The following is a 23,854-nucleotide window of genomic DNA, read 5'->3' as shown; positions in this document are numbered from 1 at the left end:
GTTGGCCACAGATGTTACCGAGATGCATAAATATTTGTTAGTAAATCACTGTAGTGTTTTTAGCTGCATGGGGGAAGGGAGCGCGCTGACGGATTTTGGGGACGTGGAGAGTCTGCGGGCGGGTCTTGTTCTCTCCCACCCCGGCGTACTTTGGGATTCCCATACGGGACCATGGCCTCCTCATCGCACTGCCTGAGGCTCGCATTTCTTCTATTCTGCTTTTCTTTTTGCGTTCTTGCACAGTATGAGAAATACAACTTTCGCAGTTTCCCACGGCACGAGCTCATGCCCCTGGACTCTGCGTACCGACACGCTTTAGACCAGTACAGCGAGGAGAAGTGGCCCGAGAGCGTGGAGTTTCTGGAGGTGAGTCTCCGGCTGTACCGACTGCTCAGGGACAGCGAGGCCTATTGCAACCTGAACTGCAGCACGGTACGACTCGACGACGAGACCCGCTTCAGCGACTTCCCCGAGCTTCACGCGTTCGGTAACGTGATGAGGCGAGCGCAATGTCTGAAGCGATGCAAACAGGGGTTACCTGCCTTCAGACAGACGCTCCCCAGCAGAGAAACCATCGAGGAGTTCGAGAAACGCGAACCCTACAAGTACCTGCAGTTTGCTTACTTTAAAGTAAGTCTAACGTTCACTCATTCATTGCATCCATTAACAATGCGAGAATGAAGAGGGTTAAAAGTTTTGCTTTGTAATACTGTACCTGTACCATACATAATTGGACTGTAGAGAATGTGATATTTACAATGGTATTTAACACATGGTAGTAGCATGTTATCTTGTAGGTTTATACTGAATCATTCACCATATATCAAAAAACACGGTTTTTCAAAATACTTTAAAGAATATTACCATGGCACATGAGCAAATATCACTTTGATACCAAGTGCATAACATGGTGTTACCATTGTTTTTATAATACTTTTGTTTGTATATAACATAGTAATACCATGGTACCGAATGTTTACCTTATGTACCATGATGATACATTTTCAAACTGCATGGTATTTCAAAGTACTTACTGGAATAGTGGGCCTACATATGGTCTATATACTGTCTGACCAAATTTATTATATAAATTATTCCAGAGTGAAAATTTGGCCAAAGCTGTATCTGCAGCGCACACTTTCCTGCTGAAGCATCCTGATGACGAGATGATGCAGAGGAACATGAACTATTACAAGAGCTTACCTGGAGCAGAGGAACATATGAAAGACCTGGAGACCAAATCATATGAGGTGAGACTGAGACCCCACACATTTAAGGGGTGATCAAGTCCTCATATTAAAGTCGGCATGAAAAGGAAGTCGCGATAGACTTTTCTATTGTGATGTATATTCAAGTGAATGGCTTGTTGAACACGTCTTTCTTTCTTCAGTCGAAAAGAAATTACGTTTTTTGATGAAAACATTCCAGCATTTTTCTCCATGTACTGCACTTCAATGGGGTCCAAACGGTTCAAGGTCCAAATCATAGTTTCAGTGCAGCTTCATAGGGCTTTAAACAACACCAGACGATGAATAAGGGTCTTATCTAGCGAAACGATCGGTCATTTAAAAAATAAATAAAAAAGTTTAAGTTTTATAAGCACAAATGCTCGTCTTGCTCTGTTCTGTGATGAGCGTTCGTGTCCGTGACTCTCCTGTTCAAACTCGTTCATCAAAATGAACAGATCTTTTTTCAAGTCATGACTTGAAGGGTCCTAGATAAGACCCTTATTCATCGTCTGGTGTCGTTTAAAGCCCTTTGAAGCTGCACTGAAACTCTCAAATTTGGACCTTGAACCGTTTGGACCCCATTGAAGTCCATTATATGGAGAAAATCTTGGAGTGTTTTCATCAAAAAACGTAATTTCATTTCGACTGAAGAAAGAAAGACGTGGACATGTCATCTTGGATGACATGGGGGTGAGTAAATTATCAGCAAAAGTTTTTTTTAAAAGTGAACTACTCCTTTAAGATCAGCTGCCATTAGAGAAATAGGGTGTTAAACCAAATTATAAGAAATACTGAAATTCATGTTAATTTTTAAATTCAACTTTTCATTCAAATATGCTGAATATATTTTTTATAACGGAATAAAATAAGCATTTTCTTACAAATATGCAAAACTAAACAACTCTAGGGTCAGTAAGATTAATTAATACTTTTATTCAGCAAAGATGCATTAAATATAAAAAAAATATCAATAAAGACATAATTTTACAAAAGTTTTCTATAAAAAAATCTTTCTTTTCATCAAAGACTAATTTATTATGGTTTCCACACAAATATTAAGCTACACAAGTTTTCAACATTGACAATATTAATAATAAATGTTTTAAGCCGGAAATCAACATATAAAAATGATTTCTGAAGGATCATGTGACAGTGAAAACTGAAGTACCGATGCTAAAGTTAAATTGCAATAATTTACAATATTACTGTCAGATAAATGCATATAAATGCAGCGTTGGTGATCGAAAGAGACTTTCAAAAACATTTAAAAATCTCACAAACCCAATGCTTTTAAACAGTAAAATGCATATCTATAAATATGTAATACGTACAATTCAAGCTCAGGGAAATGCACACAATTATGATACGCCTGTTGAATGTAATAAGTGTTGATTCATGCTTGCATTCTTCTCCTCCAGTCTCTGTTCATTCGGGCCGTGCGGGCGTATAACGGAGACAACTTCAGAACGTCAGTGTCAGATATGGAGTTGGCAATGAGAGACTTCTTCAAGGTGTATGATGAGTGCATCGCAGCATCAGAGGGATCCAGACAGATCAGAGACTTTAAAGACTTTTACCCGTCCATCGCAGGTTTGCTCTCGTCATCTCTGCCCTTGCCATCGCTCAGCGGAACAGCTTTAACATGTTTCTCTTTCTTTAGATCATTACACCGAGGTTCTGGAGAGGAAGGTTCGCTGTGAGAGCGAGCTCACGCCGGTCGTCGGTGGATTTGTTGTTGACAAATTTGTGGCAACCATGTACCACTATCTCCAGTTTGCTTATTATAAACGTAAGTCTGTGTGTGGCGTCTTGTTTACTCACATACACTACGTCATTACACTCGTGAACACAACAATATGTGAACCATGAATGTGAAAAACTGAAACACATTCTACCATTCAAAACTTTGAGGTTGGTAAGATATTTTAATGTTTTTAATGAAAGATGTCGTTAAGACTGCATTTATTTGACCCAAAACATACAGTGAAACAGTAATATTGTGATATATTATCACAGATATTATATTTTGGCAACACAATAAGGTTTTATTTGTTAACGCTAGTTATCATGAACAACAATAAAAATACTTTTACATCAGTTATTAATAATAGCTAATGTTAATTTCAACATTTAATAATATATTTTTAAGATCAAATCTGTTGTAGGGCTGTTAAACGATTAATCTTGATGAATCGCGATTAATCGCATCCAAAATAAAAGTTTGTGTTTACATAATATGTGTGTGTGTAGTGTGTATAATTATTTTATATATATAAATACACACATGCTTGTATATATTTAAGAAATATTTTCATGTATATACTGTATATAGATTTATATATAATTTATATTATATATAAATATAAATAATTTATACATAAATATTTAAATATAAATATTTTTTCTTAAATATACATGCATGTGTGTGTGTATATATATATATATATATATATATATATATATATATACAAATAATTATACACACTACACACACATAAATTATGTAAACACAAACTTTTATTTTGGATGCGATTAATCGCGATTACTCGTTTGACAGCCATAAATTAGTAAATGCACTGTGAACTAACATGAACATTTGATTCCTGTGATCAAAGCTGGATTTCCAACATCATTACTCCAGTCTTCAGTGTCACATGATCCTTCAGAAATCATTCTAAGATGATGATTTGCTGCTTAAAAATATTTCTTTTTTTTAGGATTCTTTGATTAATAAAAAGTTCAAAAGCATTTACTTTAAAATATAATTTTTTGTAACATTATAAAATGGATTATAAATGTATCTACCATCACTTTTGATCAACGAAATGCATTTTTGCTGAATTTAAGGATTCGTATTCTTTTTATAAAACCTTACTAACCCCAAACTTTTGATAGACAGTCTGTGTGTGTGTGTGTGTGTGTATATAAATGTTTCTCTCCTTCATTCTCGTTCAGTGAATGATCTGAAGAACGCAGTGCCGTGTGTGTCCAGCTATATGCTCTTTGACCCCAGTGATGAGGTGATGAAGAATAATGTGGAGTATTATCGTTACCACAAAGAGAAATTTGGCCTCAGTGATGAGGACTTCTTGCCTAGAGCGGTAGGTGTCTCACATCAGTGAGAAATAATGAATAAAACACATGTACTTACCTTTTTAATGTGAGGAGTTGTACTGATAATGGACACTCGCGTGACAGGAGGCAGTTCGGTACCACAATCAGACGACACTTCAGATGCAGATGCTGGAGTTCGCCAAACAGAAGTTGCTGTCGGATGATGAGGTGAGGGCTGAGAGTATTTGGTGTGCTTGTTGTTTTACAAATATTCATAGTTCTTACTGCATAAATTGCTAGTTTTGTCCACTTGGGTGCGCATTGTGCTCACTGATTCACGCAGCGACACACCGCCCTCTAGTGGTGATCCAGCAAATCTTTAAACGCTAACACTTAGTATCATTGTATCATTAGTATCATTGAGATACTGTTGTGGGTATTTTTTTTTTTTTGTAATACTTGAAAATAGTTTTTTTTTTTTCGTTTTCATTTTAATTTTAGCTCAAGTTTTAGGGATTTTGTTGTGTATTTTGGGCATTTTATTAGTGACTTTTAATATGTTTTTATTCATTTTGATTTCTATTTTTGTCTTAGAAATTTTAGTACATCAAGTTAAAACTAAATTAAAATGAGAATTTTTTTTGGAAAAACTTTACTTTAAGCCTTTATAGTGCTTATAAAAGTATTTTAATGCATTAATTATACGTTCTAATCCACATTATGATGCATTGTATGGTCTTATGAATAATTGTAACCACAACATTCTAATACTTATCTGTTTATTGTTATGAAAGTAACACTTTAGAAAGTATATACATAAGTATATTAGTATACTATAAGTATATATATATATATATATATATATATATATCAGAAGTAACAATGAATCTGCAAATATATATATAATGCATTTTATATATTATAATGCATTTTAAATTTGGTTTGTACACATAATGCAAGTTTCCTTTCAATGAAAGTGTTAATATTTTATTTTATTTCTAGTAACTGTTTATGTCTTTAATATCTAGTGCAGTTATTGCAGCTTATATTTTAAAATAAACACAGTTCTCTCTCCCTAACTCTTCCTCCAACCATTTGTTTTTCTTTCAGGATGAAGTCTTAGAGTTTCTTGATGAATTTCTTGATTCTGATGATAAATAAAAGATTGTAATTGCTCTGAATAAAACAAAAAAAATTATCTTCAAAAGGCCATAAAGGTATTCTCAGTTCTGTACTATTTTGGTCCTTGTATTTATTTAGGGGTTGGTGATTGGAAGTGACTTTTATTTTAATGATCTCTGTACTAAAATATGTACTTATATTATACATAACATGTAAGTACAGATTTTACACATGCACCACAGTCAAAAAGATAATAAATCTGAATCTCAGTCCCTGTCAACTTACTGTATCTTAGAGAAATGTTGTGTTTAACTTTTTATTTTATTTGTTGGATTGTTTTAATAAAGATTGTTTTATATTGATCTGATCCAGTTGGAATACTATGTTAAGGGAAGACGTCCAGGAAGACTTGAGGCACAAGAACCAGTTAAACACTGAAAATGTTGTATTTTTTCATAATAAATAACGAGAAAATGCTTACATTCAAAACGTTTGTAATGCCTTGGAATAATGGTTAAATCCATCAATAATTTTCTATATCTATAGTTTCACAGGGCCTCTAGTGTTTAAAAAACTGCATACATTTTGCAGAAGAACATTGTTTTGGCTGTGTGGATGAATATGGTTATCCTTCTGCTTATTAAATATTCACAGTTTAAGAGATATAACAGATGGAAAGGATCGAGTTTAGCATTTTTTTTGGTTATGCCAAGCCTTACACAATCTGTATCAAATGTTAATACTAGTTGATATCTTTACAAATATTCACTTGGCTTTTTTTTTTTTTTTTTTTTATGTGTGTAAAATGGTGTTGTGTAGAAGAAATCAAACGAATTTGTCTGTTTTGAGGCTGAGCCAGTAATACTTCCCTTGAGCGTCGTAAACATTCAGAGTAAATTTAAAAGGAAAAGACTAAACACTGGGTTTTAATAGTGCATGTGGACGGTCATTTTTAATCCAGCCTCGCTCCACATCTCTCGTTCCTCATCCCCCACCCTTTCTTTTCTTTTCTCTGTGGGTTTTTCCTACTATGGTGTGATAAACTGCACAGATACTCCATGTTCAAACACATTTAAACAAGTCTCTGTTCTCCCGCTGTGTTAAGTGTTTGAATGCAGGAGTGTTTCTTAGTGTTTCGTTGTCTAAAAACAATCTCTTTTGTGGTATTTTGTGCTCTTACACACATACAGAGACTCCTGGCAACACTATGCAAATGTTTGCAGTCTTATTTTAGGAAGGAAATGTTTTTTATGCTCTCACAGCAATACTGACACAAGGAACACTAAAAAGCGGACATTTCCCCCCAAAGTAATTTATTGGTTAATGTTCAGTTAGTTTTCCACAGCTATGTTTAGTCTGATGTCACATCCAATTGTTACAGTGTAATGTTAACAAGCAGTTTTAGCTTGAAATGGAATTGAAATGATCACAGATTAACAAAAAACAAATCTCACAGCTCCATATAGTTGCAGCGCGTTGAGCTCTCTCGGCCACCGTAATATCACAATAATAAAACGCTTTACGAAAACAACATCAGAGCAAATAGTTCAAATGACCGCTTTACCCCAATAATCTGGTAAGCAGTTCAGGTTTTTCTCCACCGTATAGATTTAGATATAACTTAAAGTAAAAACCAGCACAGTAATAGCCAACTGCAACTGCTTTTCGTTGCAACAACTTGCAAGTGTTTTTGGCCCTTGTATAAGAAATTGCTGTGATGGTCATCATTTGTAAGTATCTTTGGATAAAACCGTCCGCTAAATGACCAAATGTAAAGATCGTAGGCTACTTGATTTACTGAACAGTGTTATATACACAGGGTATATTGTATAATAAAAGCTAACATCAGCTGAAAGGAGATTTAAAAAAGTAACAATCAATCAACATTCAAAAACACCGAAACTGTTAGATAATGTTGATTTCGCCAGCCGATCTTTAACAGATACTTGCAAATGGCCCTGCAAAGTTCAAATATAGATTTACTCCAATTATAATCAAATCAAACAACATAAAAAAACAAACCCGCAACCCTTGCTCTAACAACACCTAGAAATAAATGGCTTTACTACACTTTATTAACTATTACTATTATTATCTAAAAGAGAACTGGCAAAAGGAAAAATAGCATAGCCTATTATGTTTGACTTCAGTAAGACAACTAAATAAAAAGTTACTGTATCTGATTTGTGTTTGTTTTGTTTTAATTAACTAGTTCTAAAATAAAGTTTTTACATTTATAATACACGTGATATAAATATGCCTCATAAACGTAGCTGGAGATAATAAATCACTTAAAAAAAAAAAAAAAAAAAAAACATGGCCAGAAAGGTTTGCACTGACCATCAATGAGACATTTGGGAAATTGTACATATAAAATAGTCTGCTATAATATAACTGTTATAGCTCTATAACTGAAACTCAGCAAGCTGTTAATGTGTTGACAGCCAATCAGAATCCGCCATCAGTTCCTCTAAGCAGAATGTCTCACCTGTCTGTGAGAGTGAATCTTTCTGAGCTCAACCCCAAGAAACTCTCATTTATAGGAAAAATTTTAGAAATGAACAAATGCTTATTGTATTCTAAAATTAGGGAAGAATTCTATTTATTCTGGGCCAATCAGAATCCCCCCTCAGTTTCTCTGGGCAGAATGTCTCACCTGTCTGTGAGCTGGAAACTTTCAATAGCGCGCACAGAATGCTAAGTTCAACCACACTCTCTTTTGACTGACTGCTCTCTTTCTTTCTGTCCTTTTTCTCTCTCTCACACACACACTAAAATAGGCAAAAGTCACAATGATTCTTTCACACACGCTCACTCACTAATGGACAAAGATATAATCGCATACAGATCTGTTAACGAGGACAGACGGGCACCACGCACACACATGCACCCGACCCACAGTCTAATACAGTCCGTCCAAAGTAAGAGAGGACATCAGATTCATGACACATCAATTATCCACAATACAAGGAAAATATAAAGAAGGAAAAAAAACATGGCAAAACTACCCAAAATAAGCACTAAACAATCCTATCCAATAGACTTTGTGTAATAAAGCAGTATTGAACACAGACACAGTCTCTGTGTTGTGTTGTGTTGTGTGTCATTCAGACTTGAATTTGAGGCAAATATAAGTGAACTGAAATTCAAACTTCATTTAACATTCATGTCATTGTGCTACAAAATGATGAAAAGCAAAGTTGTCAACAATGAAAGTTTTGTTTGATAGAATGAACGTAGTGATGAACAATAGATGAGTGGATAGATAGATAGATAGATAGATAGATAGATAGATAGATAGATAGATAGATAGATAGATAGATAGATAGATAGATACATAGATACATAGATACATAGATAGACTAGAAGGGCAGACAGACAGATAGATAGATAGATAGATAGATAGATAGATAGATAGATAGATAGATAGATAGATAGATAGATAGATAGATAGATAGATAGATAGATAGATAGACTAGAAGGGCAGACAGACAGACAGACAGATAGATAGATAGATAGATAGATAGATAGATAGATAGATAGATAGATAGATAGATAGATAGATAGATAGATAGATAGATAGATAGATAGATAGATAGATAGATAGACTAGAAGGGCAGACAGACAGACAGACAGATAGATAGATAGATAGATAGATAGATAGATAGATAGATAGAAGGGCAGACAGACAGATAGATAGATAGATAGATAGATAGATAGATAGATAGATAGATAGATAGATAGATAGATAGATAGATAGATAGATAGATAGATAGATGGATAGATAGATAGATAGATTCACATTTATGAATTAAAAGAGAGCCAATTTTTCAATTCTAGTGTACGTAGACTGTGATGTCCACACATGATTGGTTTTGTATGGATGTGTGTGTAAGCAGTGTGTCTTCATGAGGATCTGTGGATCTCACACAGTCTGCTGTAACTCAATGCACTGCGTTTGCCTGTTAGTTCCATTGAGCTGGTAGTGCGAGCTCTTTAGTTGCCTCTTCTTATAACACCACACCCCTAAAACCACCCCGACCACAGCAGCCGCCACCCCGATGATGATGGCTGCGATCATCGGCCCGTGGCTCGACCCGGGACAGGGGTCTTCAGCACACACACCCTCCCCTGCACGCTCCTGCTGCTCCAGGCTGGGGTCTCCACCTCGTTCCATCACGCTACGGTTTTCAGGGATTTCAGTCGGGACAAGACCAGGGATGTGCTCCAGGAAGTGGCTATTATCAATGGTTTCCCATGGATCCTTAATGACGGGTGTGGGAATGCTGGTGATTTCATCGTCCAAACTGACCATCCCTGCCGGTGTGGACGCGTTCTCTGGGCCCAAATCCCCCTGACTGGTGCTCACATTTTCAGGAGCGGAAGCCGGTGTGTACGACTTGTGGAGAGCAATATCATCAGGACTGGGTGTGATCTGAGTAATGATGGTGTTGGTTTTCATCTCCACACCATTTGGACTGTCAGTAACACCATCAAACCCCAATGTTTTGGCTCCATCAGAGTCTGTTTCCTCTGGTCTCTCCATGTCATCTTCTGCAAGTCCTTCAGATGTTTCCTCATAATGTGTTGCAACAGACTCTTCCTTCTCAAGTCTGGTTGTCCCTTTGCCAAGCTCCTCCTCGTCTCCTTTCCTGTGGATCTTGTCCTTGGGATTTTTAATTTCTCCATCTTCTTCTTCTTCAGGACTGTAAATCAAACCTCCGGTCTCTTCTTCCACAGGATTTTTGGCTCCATCCTCAAACTCCTCGACTTCTGAGTGTCCAGTCATGCTTTCTGTCTCAATCCCCTGTTCTGGTCCTGCCTCTCCTGTGGATTCGCCTCCAGCTTTCTCTTCATCCAGAGTTATAGGATATCCATCTAGCCAGGATTCATCCGTGCCGCCGGCACTGGGACTGGCTGGTTCATGGGTGGGACGATCAGTCGGACGGTCACGTTCCTCTGCTATCGTGTCGGGATCAGATTGGCTGTCGGATGTTTTGACCTTCATGTGATTCTCGTCTTCACTGGGGCTTTTAACAGAGGAGGAATCCGTTGTGATACCCAGATGCTCCTTCTCTTCCGAGAAGGCCTCTGAAGGGAACCAGAACATGTGTTTCTGACTGAGCTGAGACACAGGAGGTTCTGTGACTGATACTGTTGAATCTTCATCATTCTCCTCCTCTGACACAACTGTCCGTTCATGCTCAGGCTCAGGAGTGGATTCTTCTACATCGCGATCAGTCAACTGCGTTCCTCCTGGAATCAAGGAAATATGATGCTCGTGCAAGAGATGGCCATCTGTGAACTTTTCCTCATAGTCGATGTGGCCTTCAGGATCATCTGCAATAAATAAAACATACTGAAGACTATACGCAGCTACACCCGAAAACCAAACAAACCCTTTGAACCTTGAGAATTGAGCATCTAGGAGTTTCTTTCTCATGCTCGGCTCTTTTAGCTCTTAAAGGCACACTATGCAGGAATTCCGTTTTTGACAAACAGCGCCCCCTTGAGTCGATGTGGAGTACTGTTTTTAACGTTACTGTCATAAATACCACACACACAGAGCGTCTACCATAGACTGGTCTCTGCACTCACAGCTTGATACCCATTTGAAGCTGACAAATCTTGCATAGTGTGCATTTTTTTGCATTAAATAAGAGATCTAGCGCTAAAATGTGTTTTTGAACTCAAGCTGAGCGCTCGTGTCCGCTGCTATCAGTGTCATGGATACATAGTGTCTATTGTAGTGGCGCGCGCAGTCTTCACTCGGATGCGCTCTTCAATCTATCGCAGTTGCGGAGACTCTTTTCATTCTGGTGAAATAACAAAAACATGTCCCTGCTTGATATAGACTGTAACCACTGATGAACATATTCAGTTTTGATGAGAGAAAAAACATAATACCTGCAACCTCTGACACGCTTGGCAAAAGATCTCCCACTAGACCATTAAAGAACTCAAACAAAACTTGCGGATCGATGCATTTATTTACGGGTTGAGCAGAGAGGCTCATTCTCTTTTTTCCTTTTCCTAGTCTCTTCCGAACGCGTTTTCTGTCTATGGTTTTCTTTGCTTTTTCTGTCGTTGAGGATCATGTCTGAAAGTGTCTTCGTGCTTCATGTTGTGGTTGATGTGTGTGATGTCGTTGCCGTAAAGCATGTTTTGTTTCTCGCCAGATTTGTCGGGGGCGCTCCTCTCAAACTTGGTTTTTCCAGCGGCGTCCCCCCAAGTTTTAATACCAGGATGATTCGCCCTACTATAAATTTGTTTACTACCAAAATGACTTTGAAGCTGTTTTTTTAAACGATAAGTTCACTTTTCAAAAAACTTTGAAACATCAAAATGAACTAATATTTTTTCGAATCAATTTGTTCGTTGAATGAACCAAATGACTCGGAAAAAGATTTGTTAATTTTGATGAACGAGTTCGAACAGGAGAATCACAAACGTGCGTCACAGAACAGAGCAAGGTGAGTGTTTGAGCTTATAAAACTTAAACTTTGTTATTTATTTATTAAATGAGTGATCGTTTTGCTTGATAAGACCCTTATTCATCGTCTGGAATTATTGAAAGCCCATGAACAGTTTGCAGTTTGTACTGAAAGTGTCTTTTGGACCTTGAACCGTTTGGTTCCCACTGAAGTGCATTATATTGAGAAAAATGCCGGAATGTTTTCATCAAAAACCTTAATTTCTTTTCAACTGAAGAAAGAAAGACATGGACATCTTGGATGACATGGGGGTGAGTAAATTATCAGCAAAAGTTTTTTCAAAAGTGAGCTACTCCTTTAAGGTACAATTCTTGCATAGTGTGCCTTTAAATCTCACCAATGAGTTTGCAGCTCACCTTTGACGCAGTGGTGGACCAGGCCGTACCAATCTCCACAGCTGTCACAGACCAGACTGAAGGCTGTTTGTCCATCGGGCAGTTTGTGTCCTGGGTCACAGGCGTACAGGAGTTCATCACCGAGATCCAGCCCAGTCTTCCCCTGCAGATGTGAGTGTGGGAATGAAGGTGGCTGCCCACATGGAGCATCTGATGGAAGACGGGGAAGTGGAACAGGGTCAGACATATGAAAGAGTTGGATGAATTACCTATACGGCCTGTTTCACACTGCACAATGAATTATCAGGCTCACATTGTGCTTTTACATTGACAGTCATAGTGCATACAGAAAGAGTAGATATAGAAAAAGTCATTTATGGGTCACTATATTGAAAAATCCCTCTAATAACAGTCATACATTATAAAACCGTTACTGGAGTTTGTCTGTAAACTAACTACATATTAAGTGCTAAAATTATTAGTTTCTCAACATTATTTATTTAGTTTTTTCAAACACTTGGCAGGAATTTCTGTTTAAAAAATAGGTAGCTTTTGTAACATTATAAATATCTTTACTCTCACTTTTGATCAAATCAATTTAACGCATCATTGCTGAATAAAAGTATCAATATCTTTAATTTCTTAAGAAAAAAGAATAAAAAAAATTAATCTTACTGACATCAAACTTTTGAACAGTAGTGTATATTTTTACAAACACTTTCTATTTCAGATAAATGCAGTTTTTTTAAAACTTTCTCTTAATCAAAGAATCCTGTAAAAAAACTGTTTTCAACATAATAATAATCAGAAATGTTTCTTGTCTTGTCATCATGTGACACTGAAGACTGGATGCTGAAAATTCAGCTTCGCCATTAAAGAAATAAATTGCATTAAAAAATATTTAAATAGAATACAGTTATTTTGAATTGTAAAAATATTTCATGATATTACTCTTTTACTCTATTTTTGATCAAACAAATGCAGCCTTGGTGAGCAGAAGAGACTTCTTTAAAAAAACGTTGGTAAAACTTTTGACCAGTGGTGTATTAGAAGTGTCTCTCAGATCATTACATTTGGGGTCCTTCTTTGTAAAAAACCCTCTACTCACATATTGTTCTGGTTCTTTCACATGCCGTATGAAACAGCCCAAAGTAATTATGTATGTGCTACATAAAATATTCCCTCGTGATCTCTCATAAGTGAAAAAACACAGCCCCCTTCTCCAGTTTCTTAGTTTCAGTGATTTAAAACTGACCGCTATCTTTCACACAGAACACGCCCAGTCTCTCAGTGTCGGCGGTCAAATTCTCCAGCTGAACGTCAACCGGCCTCTGAGTCCCCGGGACGCCGCTGCACACTGTGGTCCTGAAATCACACGTTGGCAAGTTGGAAGTGAATTAGAAGAATTCTTTCTCTCGTTTTATGTCTTCTCCCTTATAAAGGCAACAGACATGATGTCACGGTTACATTCTGCTTACAAATGCAGCTCATGCACTTTCAACTTGCATACACAAACACACACACACACACACACCTTATGCAGTATATCCCCGTCACATTGCTAATGTCTCCAGTGTTTGTATAAATTCACATCACAGGTCTGTTTTGTATCATGTGTGCATGTTTTCAAAGCTTTTGTCTCCCACCATTTTCTGAGTGTGTCTGTCAAAAAAGTGATTAAAAAAAGCAATAAGCCACAAGAGACTCATAATATTTGGAGGTCCTTGGCATTAAAAAGTTGGAAAATCCCTGCATTACATGCAGTGGAAAAAAAAACGGAGTAGGATTAACTTTGAAACTTGAAATTTTCTCTTATAAATTGCTTATAAATTCACAAATAATTACATAGAAACGGCATTAATAAATTAAACATGAAAATTTGAAGCAGAAAGACTGGAATATTAGTGATCTGCCACGTCAATACAGAATGGCATTTGCATTTATGGTCATTTTACAATAGGTCACATCCATTTTCTATCAGGCGCTTCACCTGGAACCTAATGGGTTCCCGTCATGAGATCATTTTATTGATTTAAAGTGCTCCTAGTATGTTTTTTCCCCCCCAGATATTACATATGTATATATAACAATGTAACAAATTTGCATAATGCCATGTATTAATTTGCTTCCCGTTAATAACGTCTACTTTCCTGCCCTCAAACACTAGTTGTAGCCGAGACTGGAAGAGTTTGGTTCGTGTTGTCGACGTGTCAAGAAGACGCTGTTTTTGCTGCAAATCCACTCATTCGTGCCATCTTTCGTATCACGGTATGTATCAACTGCTGAGGAAGCTTCTGGAGCTGAAATTCAGATATAGTAATAATCACTTTGTTTCCGACACACGCTGTAAGCGGTCGACCAATCACAACAGACTGGGATGTCTGACCAATCAGAGCAGGCTCTCAGAAAGGCGGGGTTTAGAGAGACTTTCAGACTCTTTGAGAAATTAGGTCAAGTGCGATACATATCGACCTAGGACGGTGACACAAAATAAAACGTTTAGTTTAATACGAAAAAAAAAAAAAAAAACGGTGGAGTATCCCTTTAAGTGTTTTTGACCTTGGATGCATGCAAACCTATTGTAGGAGACTCCAAAACAAACTTAGGAACTTTTAAAATGGCCTAATAATTAATTAATTTTGTCTTTAATTTAAATTAATCATTTATTAAACAGCTCATTAACTTTATTACAAGAAAAAATGAAATACCCTTATAAACATGAAGGTATTATGCAATCATTTCAAACATTTCTCCTTATTTATAAACTTTTTGGCATAAAGGGCTCTTTAAGATTGAGTCAAGAACCTTAAATAGAAACTTATTTCTTAGAGTTCAGTCAAGGTTTCTGAATATACTGGGCATATCATCTACAGCCAAGAATGTCTGTCTGTTTTGTCCCAATTCTTTTAGAGACATTCCTCCAAATGTTTGTGAGGGAAGTAAGTTGCTTACCTCACCTTTTAACACTCAGCTGTGAAGTCTTAATCAGAATTATGAGCATGTGGGTATGTCTGAGCGAGCGCAGAGGGAGGCTCGAACCACAGCCAGACTGCTGGAGTCCTGAGACTAGACTCTCTTGGGACAGTGTTAAGTTACTAGGAAACACCCTGTGCCAAAGTTTAGTGATGAAGACTCGGCTGAACTGAGGTAGATTGTCTTGAGGTTAGATTGCAGGGAGATATCCATGTGTATGTCATTTACGTGAAATGTATGCGTCACATCCCAAAAATCCTTGTGTAATCTATAGGTTGTTCTGAAGGGAAGGCCACTCCTTTGGCCGAAACTCACAGATGCAAGTGATATTCAACAAAGGCCTCAAACATGCATACATTTATACTTGATAACAATAGAACACTCTGAATTTTGTAGTCCAGACCAATTAGAAAGACGTGTAAAGCTAAGAACAAACAATATGTCTTGAATTAAGCTTGTTTCTCTTAAGCCTAAGCCATTGTTTTCTTGTAAATAGTAGTTCACTTTAAAAAAAAAAAAACTTTTGCTGATGATTTACTCACCCCCATGTCATCGAAGATGTCCATGTCATTCTTTCTTCAGTCGAAAAGAAATTAAGGTTTTTGATTAAAATATTGCAGGATTTTTTTTCATATAATGGACTTCAATGGGAACCAAACGATTCAAGGTCCAAATAAGAGTTTCAGTTCAGCTCAAAAGGGCTTTAAACGACACCAGACGATGAATAAGGGTCTTATCTAGTGAAACGATCGGTCATTAAAAAATAAATACAAAAGTTTTATAAGCACAAATACTCGTCTTGCTCTGTTCTGTGATGCACGTTGGTGACTCTCCTGTTCGAACTCGTTCATCAAAATTAACAAATCTTTTTTCGAGTCATTTCGTTCATTTCATTCGTTGAATCAACCAAATGACTCGAAAAAAGATTTGTTCATTTTGATGAACGAGTTCAAACAGGAGATTCACGAACGCGCATCACAGAACAGAGCAAGACGAGCATTTGTGCTTATAAAACTTTTGTATTTATTTTTGAAATGACTGATCGTTTCGCTTGATAAGACCCTTGTTCATCACCTGGTGTTGTTTAAAGCCCTTTTGAACAGTTTGCACTGAAAGTGTCTTTTGGACCTTGAACCGTTTGATACCCAATGAAGTCCATTATATGGACAAAAATCCTGGAATGTTTTCATCAAAAACCTTCCTTTCTTTTCGACTGAAGAGAGAAAGACATGGATGGACATCTTCGATGACATTGGGGTGAGTAAATTATCCGCAACTACTCCTTTAATATAGTTCGATTGATTTACACAACTGTTTTTTAACATTGATCATAATCATATGATGATCTAAAGGTGGTGGTTTGTATTTTTGTGCTATTTTTGAAATGGATTATCTTCAATGTACAAAAATGTTATCTAAAAAGATTCGAAATCAATTTGAACTTTGCCAGTTCAATAACAGTTGCAGGTTTATCGTCCTCCATCAACTCTCTCGTGTTTTAACAACTCTTGGATCAATTCTTATAAATGTATAGCTTTTGATACAGTTGATCACTCTATTCTGTTATCCTTACGTAATAATGGTGTATCTAATTTACCTTTATCTTGGTTCTCTAATTATCTATTTAGTAGACCCCAACATGTTAAGATTAAACAACAAGCTGAGCCTTTGACTATTAACAAAGGGGTTCGATGTTGGCTTCAGCCTTGTTTTAAGTTTATATTAATAGTGTTTCCCAGGCTATCTGTAGTGAGAAAACCTATATTTACCTATACGCGGATTATACTTATTTATTGGATCATCATTGTTTCAATAGTATTCACGAAGCTTTTAATGATTTAAGGTTTGAATAGCAGAAAAATGAAGATAATGTGGTTCAGAGAGAAGAAACCAACCATTTTATAAAGATATTACATGCCTAAATGGGACAAAACTTGAAGTGGTATATCTTGAAAGCTCTTTAACTTTCACTGATCATATAATCAATCTTCAGAAGAAAGTTAAATCTAGACTTGGCTTCTTATCAATATAGATCTACGTTCACTATGTCAGCCAATAAATATCTATACTACTATTTTACCTTTATGTGTATAAAAGATATCATGCAGCTTTTAGACTGATTACTAATGAACCTTACAGAACGCATCACTGTTAAATGTATTCCCTTTCAAATTGGACGTCCTTACATATTAGACGGGAAATACACTGGTGTATTTTTATGTATAAAGTCCTATTATTTGTATAGTATTTGTTACCCAAATATCTTTAAGAGTTGCTGGCACCTCATGTATGTATTCAAGAAGATCATCAAATCATATCCTTTTAATTATCCCTGAAGAAAACTGTTTATGAATGTTCTGCTTTTGGTTTTACTGTGACCCCTTGACCATATTTAAGAATAAAGAATAAATTAAATGTAATATTGTAAAAAACATAACATCAAACCAAATAATAATCTACTTTAACAATATATAATGTAATATATAAAAATACCTGGCCTGGCAGATGCCAATCTGTTTGATGTGTTTTGCTTAGGTGTCCATATATACATTTTTGGGCCAATTGTATATGTCGTTTTGCACCACATTTTCAATGTGATAATTATTTTGGGATTTGTGCTCAGGGGTAAAGTAATACGGCTCAGCAGTGGAGCAGTAGAGAGAATGAACACATGGCAGGTGCTGATATGTTCCCTCGCAGAAGCTCAGGTCCATTTCTCTCAGGCCCTGAGGTGTAAATGGGAATGTTCTGGCTGAAATCACAGGTAGGATTCGCTTTGTCTTGCAATCACAACCAAAAACACATGTACGCAAGCAACATATCTCATTATCATGCCTAAAAAAAACACAATGCCCATTCAAAATTTGTGAATGTTACAATATTGCATTACTCACTAAAAGTAACTAATTGTGCTAGTCATAGAAAGTAATGTTTTGCTTTTGTGTTAAATTTTTCTCACCTGGGCTTGGCTTGCTTGCTTTGTTTTTAATAACAAAAATAAAGGTTCTGCTACAGTAGATGGCACAGCTCAAATAAATCTTTCTGGATCACAGAAGAATAGGACGAATGAGAAGAAAGTTACAGACTGCATCCGAGATCGCATATACGGCACAACAGAAGAATTCACAGTACTCGTACAAGAGTCGTCAAAAATTTCCCCGGATGACCTTCTACTTCCGGGGAGAATCTGAAGTGTGTATACGATGGACACTTTACTATCCCATGAGGCCACGGGAGAGGATTTGTGAATGACAGTGAAGCGATGCAACTGACGCTGTAGGTCACATGACAGTAACAACATGTAATACGTCCACACACTCATACTATACATTCTCAGAAAAAAAAAAGGTACAAAAGCTGTCACTGTGGTACCTTTTCAAAAGGTAAACTTTTGTCCATTTTAGGTGCTATTATGTCCATTTCAGGTGCTAATATGTACATTTTAGGTGTGAATATGTACATTTCAGGTGCTAATATGTACATTTTAGGTGTAAATATGTACATTTTAGGTGCTAATGCTGTATGTACATTTCAGGTGCTAATATGTACATTTCAGGTGCTAATATGTACATTTCAGATGCTAATATGTACATTTTAGGTACTAATATGTACATTTCAGGTGTTAATATCTACATTTTAGGTACTAATATGTACATTTTAGGTGTTAATATGTACATTTTAGGTGCTAATATGTACATTGCAGGTGTTAATATGTACATTTTATGTACTAATACATTTTAGGTGCTAATACGTACATTTTAGGTGCTAATATGTACATTTTAGGCACTAATATGTACATTTTAGGTGCTAATATGTACCATTAAGGTACCAATATGCAATCTTTAGGTACAAAAGTGTACCTTTTGAAAGGGTACAGCCCCAGTGACAGCTTTTGTACCTTTTTTTCTAAGAGTGAGAGCACATACTTTTTTAGCTGTCGTGAAGTAATTGCTGATTCAAAATGAGTAGCCTACCTACTCATGAGAGAATGTGATTTCAGATTTTACTTAAGCAATAAAAACTAAAAATTAAACACAAATGTGATATTTAGTCATTTTTGCCTAGTGTTTATATTAGATCATTGAAAGGTCAGCAGCAAAGACAGTGGCTAATAAAGTGAGATTGCATAAAGTATTTTAATTATTGCAGGTTAACGTAATATTCTGTGTTTGCATTGCACTGTTTTTATTCATTTTTAGGAAGACTGAATGCGTCTTTGTCCGCTAGAACTACAATAATCATCATATTCACACATGCACACAGATTTCTCTCAACATGATCAACAAATGGGAAAACAAGTAACTCAGATATTTAGTTCTAAAGGAGTGTTACTTTACTAGTAGTCTCGCGTAGCCAGACCTTCAGACTGACGGCTGAACGTTTAGCCAACGTTCCGTGGGCGTGACGTCTGAGGCTGAGACTACTTTACTAGTAACTTGAAAAAAGTAATCTGATTACATAACAGACGTTATAATGCATTACCCCCAACAAAGCAGCACTCTGACCTATACAGCATAAGCTCTGTTCTTCAGATAATTAATGTTCTTACCCCACGCTCGGTCCGGAGAGCCAACCACGCGAGCAGGCTGAGAAAGCACATTCCATCACTGCGTGCTGCAGGTCGGCCCCTGAAGCCACCCGGGCCCCGTGAGCGATGCAGGCGTGCGTCGCTGCCTCGAACCCTTCCTCCTGTCCAGCTTTGGAGAAACTCTCCAACTCCAGTAAGAATACACGTCCTAACGGAGAGACTGGTACAAACAAACCAGTTTAAATAGTGTGTTATGCACATTTGAGAATACATTATACCTCAAACTGGGGAAATGAGAAGGACATCAAGAAATGTTGAGAATTCAAGGATATAACCAGAGCAAAGGAGGTATGAATGGCATGAATTACACCACCAAAGAACTTTGTGTCAAAAGGTCATTTTAAAAAGCAGGATACAACCTGAATGAGGTCAAGTGAGGGAGGTTATATTGTTTTGGGCATTGTGGCAATGTAAAGCTATAACAACTGAGGGTTCCTCTTCGCATTTACAGCATTTCTTTAACCCTCAGTTTAAAAATTAATCCACATATAGTAGTGGCCAAAAGTGATGTCCGGACTCCGGAGGGCATATCTGTTTTTAATTACCCTATACAAATTCGCTTAAACCATTAAAACATTAAACACAAATTCACTTAAACCATTATAATATGAGATTAGCGACTTACAATTGCTATATATGTCAGAGGTCGCACGCTTCTTAGTGACTAGGGGTTAAGTGTCTTGCTCAGGGACACATTGGTGTCTCACAGTGGATTCGAACCCGGGTCTCTCACACCAAAGGCATGTGTCCCTGAGGAAGACACTTAACCCCTAGTTGCTCCAGAGGCGTGCGAGCTCTGACATATATAGCAATTGTAAGTCGCTAAGTCAGCTAAATGAATAAATGTAAATGTATTCGATAAAAGTTCAAGTTTGATTAAACCATCAAATATGAGGGAAGAACAAAACACTAAAAGTATTTATCTGACGTAATTATTTAGCAAACAGCTACAGGTTTTTATTTGCTATGCATATATATTTTTTTTTTTGCTAAAGCTCACAGGAAAAAGCATATATTGACTACAACATATTCAGTTATTAATATTTGACTCATTTTGACACTATGGCACATTTTAAATAATGGGTGAAGATTTCAACTTTCCTATAACTTTTGGCCATGAAAAAATAATGTTTATAATGCCATTGATGATTCCAAGAATCGTAAACATCCGTGGAATCTTTACAATGAACAAAATACTTTTTATTGTGGAAAAGGGTTCTTTAGATTATTATTAACTATTTTATACATTACGAAAAATTGGTTAAACTGTTTGCTGAAGCCTCTCTGGGAAACCCAAAATGGTTCTTCTATTGCACTGCTGCAAAAAAAAACTTTTGAAACCTTTATTTTTAATTGTGTACACACATAAAGTCATCATACACACATACACATGATGTAAACAAGCAAATCTTAACAAATCTCTCATAAGGAAACTTCATTACATCATTAGTGTGACACAGTTTCACACAGAGGAAATAAAATAGCAGCTTGAGTGAGTCAGTTCCTGTGTAAACTCTCTGAACTTTCACAGCCTCTGATTCAGTGTCTTTGTGAGTTATTAGATACAAATTAAACTGAAGTTATATGATCACATCATCAAACGTGCAGCGTTTTTTAGAAGCATTCAAGTATCTCATACCTCCATAAATACGCAAAAGTTAACATCATTATTTGGGATCCATTTAAAGAGTTACGGTATCAGGTTGGTGTCAGTGAGGTAAATCCATTCTGAGTCATGTTCAGAAGTCTGACCCAACCACAAACAACCTGTCATCTATCAATCGTTTGTTACAAATTCATTAGTGTCATATTGATGAGTCTGTTATGCTGATGTGAAGATATCAGGGGTTTGTGGATGCACATGAAATTCATTAAGGGAATTGGATCTAGTTAAAGGATTTGAACTCTACAAACATCAAACATGAATATTGTGTGAGAAAAGGGGAAACAAATTCGAAACACATTGCAAGAGCATCTTTCACTGAAAACAATGGGACAAACAGAGTGGAGGCTTAATTTTGTGTTTGAAATCGCATACTAAAAATAAGTCGTTTCAACTTAAAAAAGTGTTCATGCTGACCTTGAAATTTTAAGTTGAGTCAACTCAAATATCCAAGTTGTCACTGTGCAAAATCAGTTTCTCATTTCATTTGACTTTTTTTTTTTACATTTTACAATTTTTTCATTAAAAAGTGAGATTTTTTCTTGAGAAAACAAAACACTAATGACAAGCATCTATCTGATTTATGTTTTGTTTTTTGTCACATGAAAACAAAATTTCTTGCATGTTGGACATGCCAGACTGACTTTGAATTTAGCTAACTTTTTTTGTTTATATTTTAAAAAATGTAAAAGTATGCTTACGTGATTATTTTAATAAATATTTAAATAAATAGGCCTATAAATATTTTATATAAAGGTGTTAGCCTCCAGACAAAATCTAGATGTTTCTTAACTTTAAACTGCATTGAAAAAAATAACATGAATTTATTCAGGTCAATCGGAATTTTTTAAGTAGGCTATTTTAAACAACTTAATAGAACGAACACAAAAACAATGTGCGTCACGTAATTGACCTAGACTAAATTGTTATTTAGAGGAATTAGTTGCGGCTTTAGCTAATTTCAGCTTTTCCCTCCCTTTCACACACACAAACATGCATCTAAACACACACCAAAAACAAATATAACACTCACACCACTGTCTAACCTTTTGGAAGCTGGACACACGCATGCGTCCATTCATTGCCTCGCTTAAATGCGTATTGCAGAGGCGCGTGAAACAAATGACACTATTACCAGATCGTCCAGAGAAACCTACCTTCCGCGCGCGTCAGGTAAACCAGGTATCCCAGCAGAAGCGGGAGCGCGAGCTCTCGGTGACAGGCGCTCCTCATTCTCACAGGCTGAACGCAGTGGATGGAAAACGGTAAAACTTTTCCAAATCTGACAGGAAATGTGAAAAATCCCAATTGATTTGCGCACTCCAAGCGGACAGGCCCGGTGATTCCGATAAGCGAGAGAAAAGAACTAATAGGCGCAGTGACAGAGATGCAAGGCGAGGTTTATCTGACCATGAAGTACATTACCGCGCTGCTGGTGCGCTCGTGCGAAAACTCGCACGGCGTTGTCAGTAAATACGTCATGACTCAGAACCTGTGCAGTACCGCATGAGAACAGAGGCTCTAAGCACTGGGACTGTTCCAGTGCCGTGGGGAGTCTGTGCTTCATTGGCACAGAGGAAAGTTTGCCACCGTGTAATGCGTTTTTTCTTCACTATGACCGGACCCTTCATTTTGGTGAGTCTCGTCACCATAGCGCGCCTGGCTGCATGTCAGTTCAAAACGAGTAGGACAAAACCAACTGTGCCTGTGTCCTAAATTCTTGGGGCCAACCTCAGGACACATTAACTTTGATGAAGCTGCTGTTGGGCAATATGTGACGTGAAAGCATAATGGGTGTTTTCGCCCACCACCACCCACAAACACACACATACACACTCCCACTCACATTCATTCAATTGTAAAGGCTTTTATGCTGGATAAAGAAATAGTGAGTGTGTGAATTAGCAAGTATGTTTGTTTTTTAGTGAGTAAATGGCAAGATTGTGGTCAGCGCATGCATTGCAGGCTGAACAGCTTTTAATGTTTTTTCCTTCAATAACAGAGCTGTACGTGATCCTAAATTCCTTACCTTATTATTTAGTCAAGGCTTTAGCCAAACAATTACAGCTTAAAGCCGGCACACACACAGATAAAACCGTGAAGCTTACATTTGACCTACACTGAGAGGCTACTTTATTAAATTTTAATAACTAGAAAACGTTTAACAAAAAACATTACATTTTATATTTTATCAGCTTCAACAATGATGACAAACGTCCTGGTCAAGAAGAGGCTCAAAGCAATACGTTCTGATAACGATCCAATTAAGTTAAAAAAGGTTCTTTCAGAAAAAAACATCCAGTCCACCTCTCAAACGTTATTGAGGGAATGTTCAGTCATTTTGCAAACATTATGCGAACGTTCCTTTGGAATGTTCTCTGAACGTTTTGAAGTAA

The 23,854-nt window shown here is 36.7% G+C and overlaps 2 protein-coding genes across 2 annotated transcripts; one reads left to right on the top strand and one right to left on the bottom strand.

The window, feature by feature from the left end:
* Positions 1 to 96: 96 nt before the first annotated feature.
* crtap (cartilage associated protein) lies at positions 97 to 5,772 on the top strand. Its single transcript, XM_039680556.2, has 7 exons — positions 97 to 630; positions 1,101 to 1,250; positions 2,648 to 2,819; positions 2,890 to 3,018; positions 4,185 to 4,330; positions 4,428 to 4,511; positions 5,394 to 5,772. Exons 1-7 carry the CDS (start codon positions 172 to 174, stop codon positions 5,442 to 5,444), a joined length of 1,191 nt encoding a protein of 396 aa, XP_039536490.1. The 5' UTR covers positions 97 to 171; the 3' UTR covers positions 5,445 to 5,772.
* Positions 5,773 to 6,697: 925 nt separating this feature from the next.
* susd5 (sushi domain containing 5) lies at positions 6,698 to 23,140 on the bottom strand. Its single transcript, XM_039680551.2, has 5 exons — positions 22,616 to 23,140; positions 19,757 to 19,955; positions 13,490 to 13,599; positions 12,256 to 12,444; positions 6,698 to 10,745 (listed from the first exon to the last, which is right to left on the bottom strand). The coding sequence occupies exons 1-5, from the start codon at positions 22,689 to 22,691 to the stop codon at positions 9,331 to 9,333; spliced, it is 1,989 nt and encodes a 662-aa protein (XP_039536485.1). The 5' UTR covers positions 22,692 to 23,140; the 3' UTR covers positions 6,698 to 9,330.
* Positions 23,141 to 23,854: the final 714 nt, after the last annotated feature.

The sequence above is a fragment of the Pimephales promelas genome, chromosome 18 (genome assembly GCF_988280905.1).
Source record: "Pimephales promelas chromosome 18, fPimPro1.hap1.1, whole genome shotgun sequence".
In the NCBI taxonomy this organism is placed as follows: Eukaryota; Metazoa; Chordata; class Actinopteri; order Cypriniformes; family Leuciscidae; genus Pimephales; species Pimephales promelas.
The sequence above is the reverse complement of the archived record's forward strand: the minus strand, read 5'-3'. Positions and strand labels throughout refer to the sequence as shown.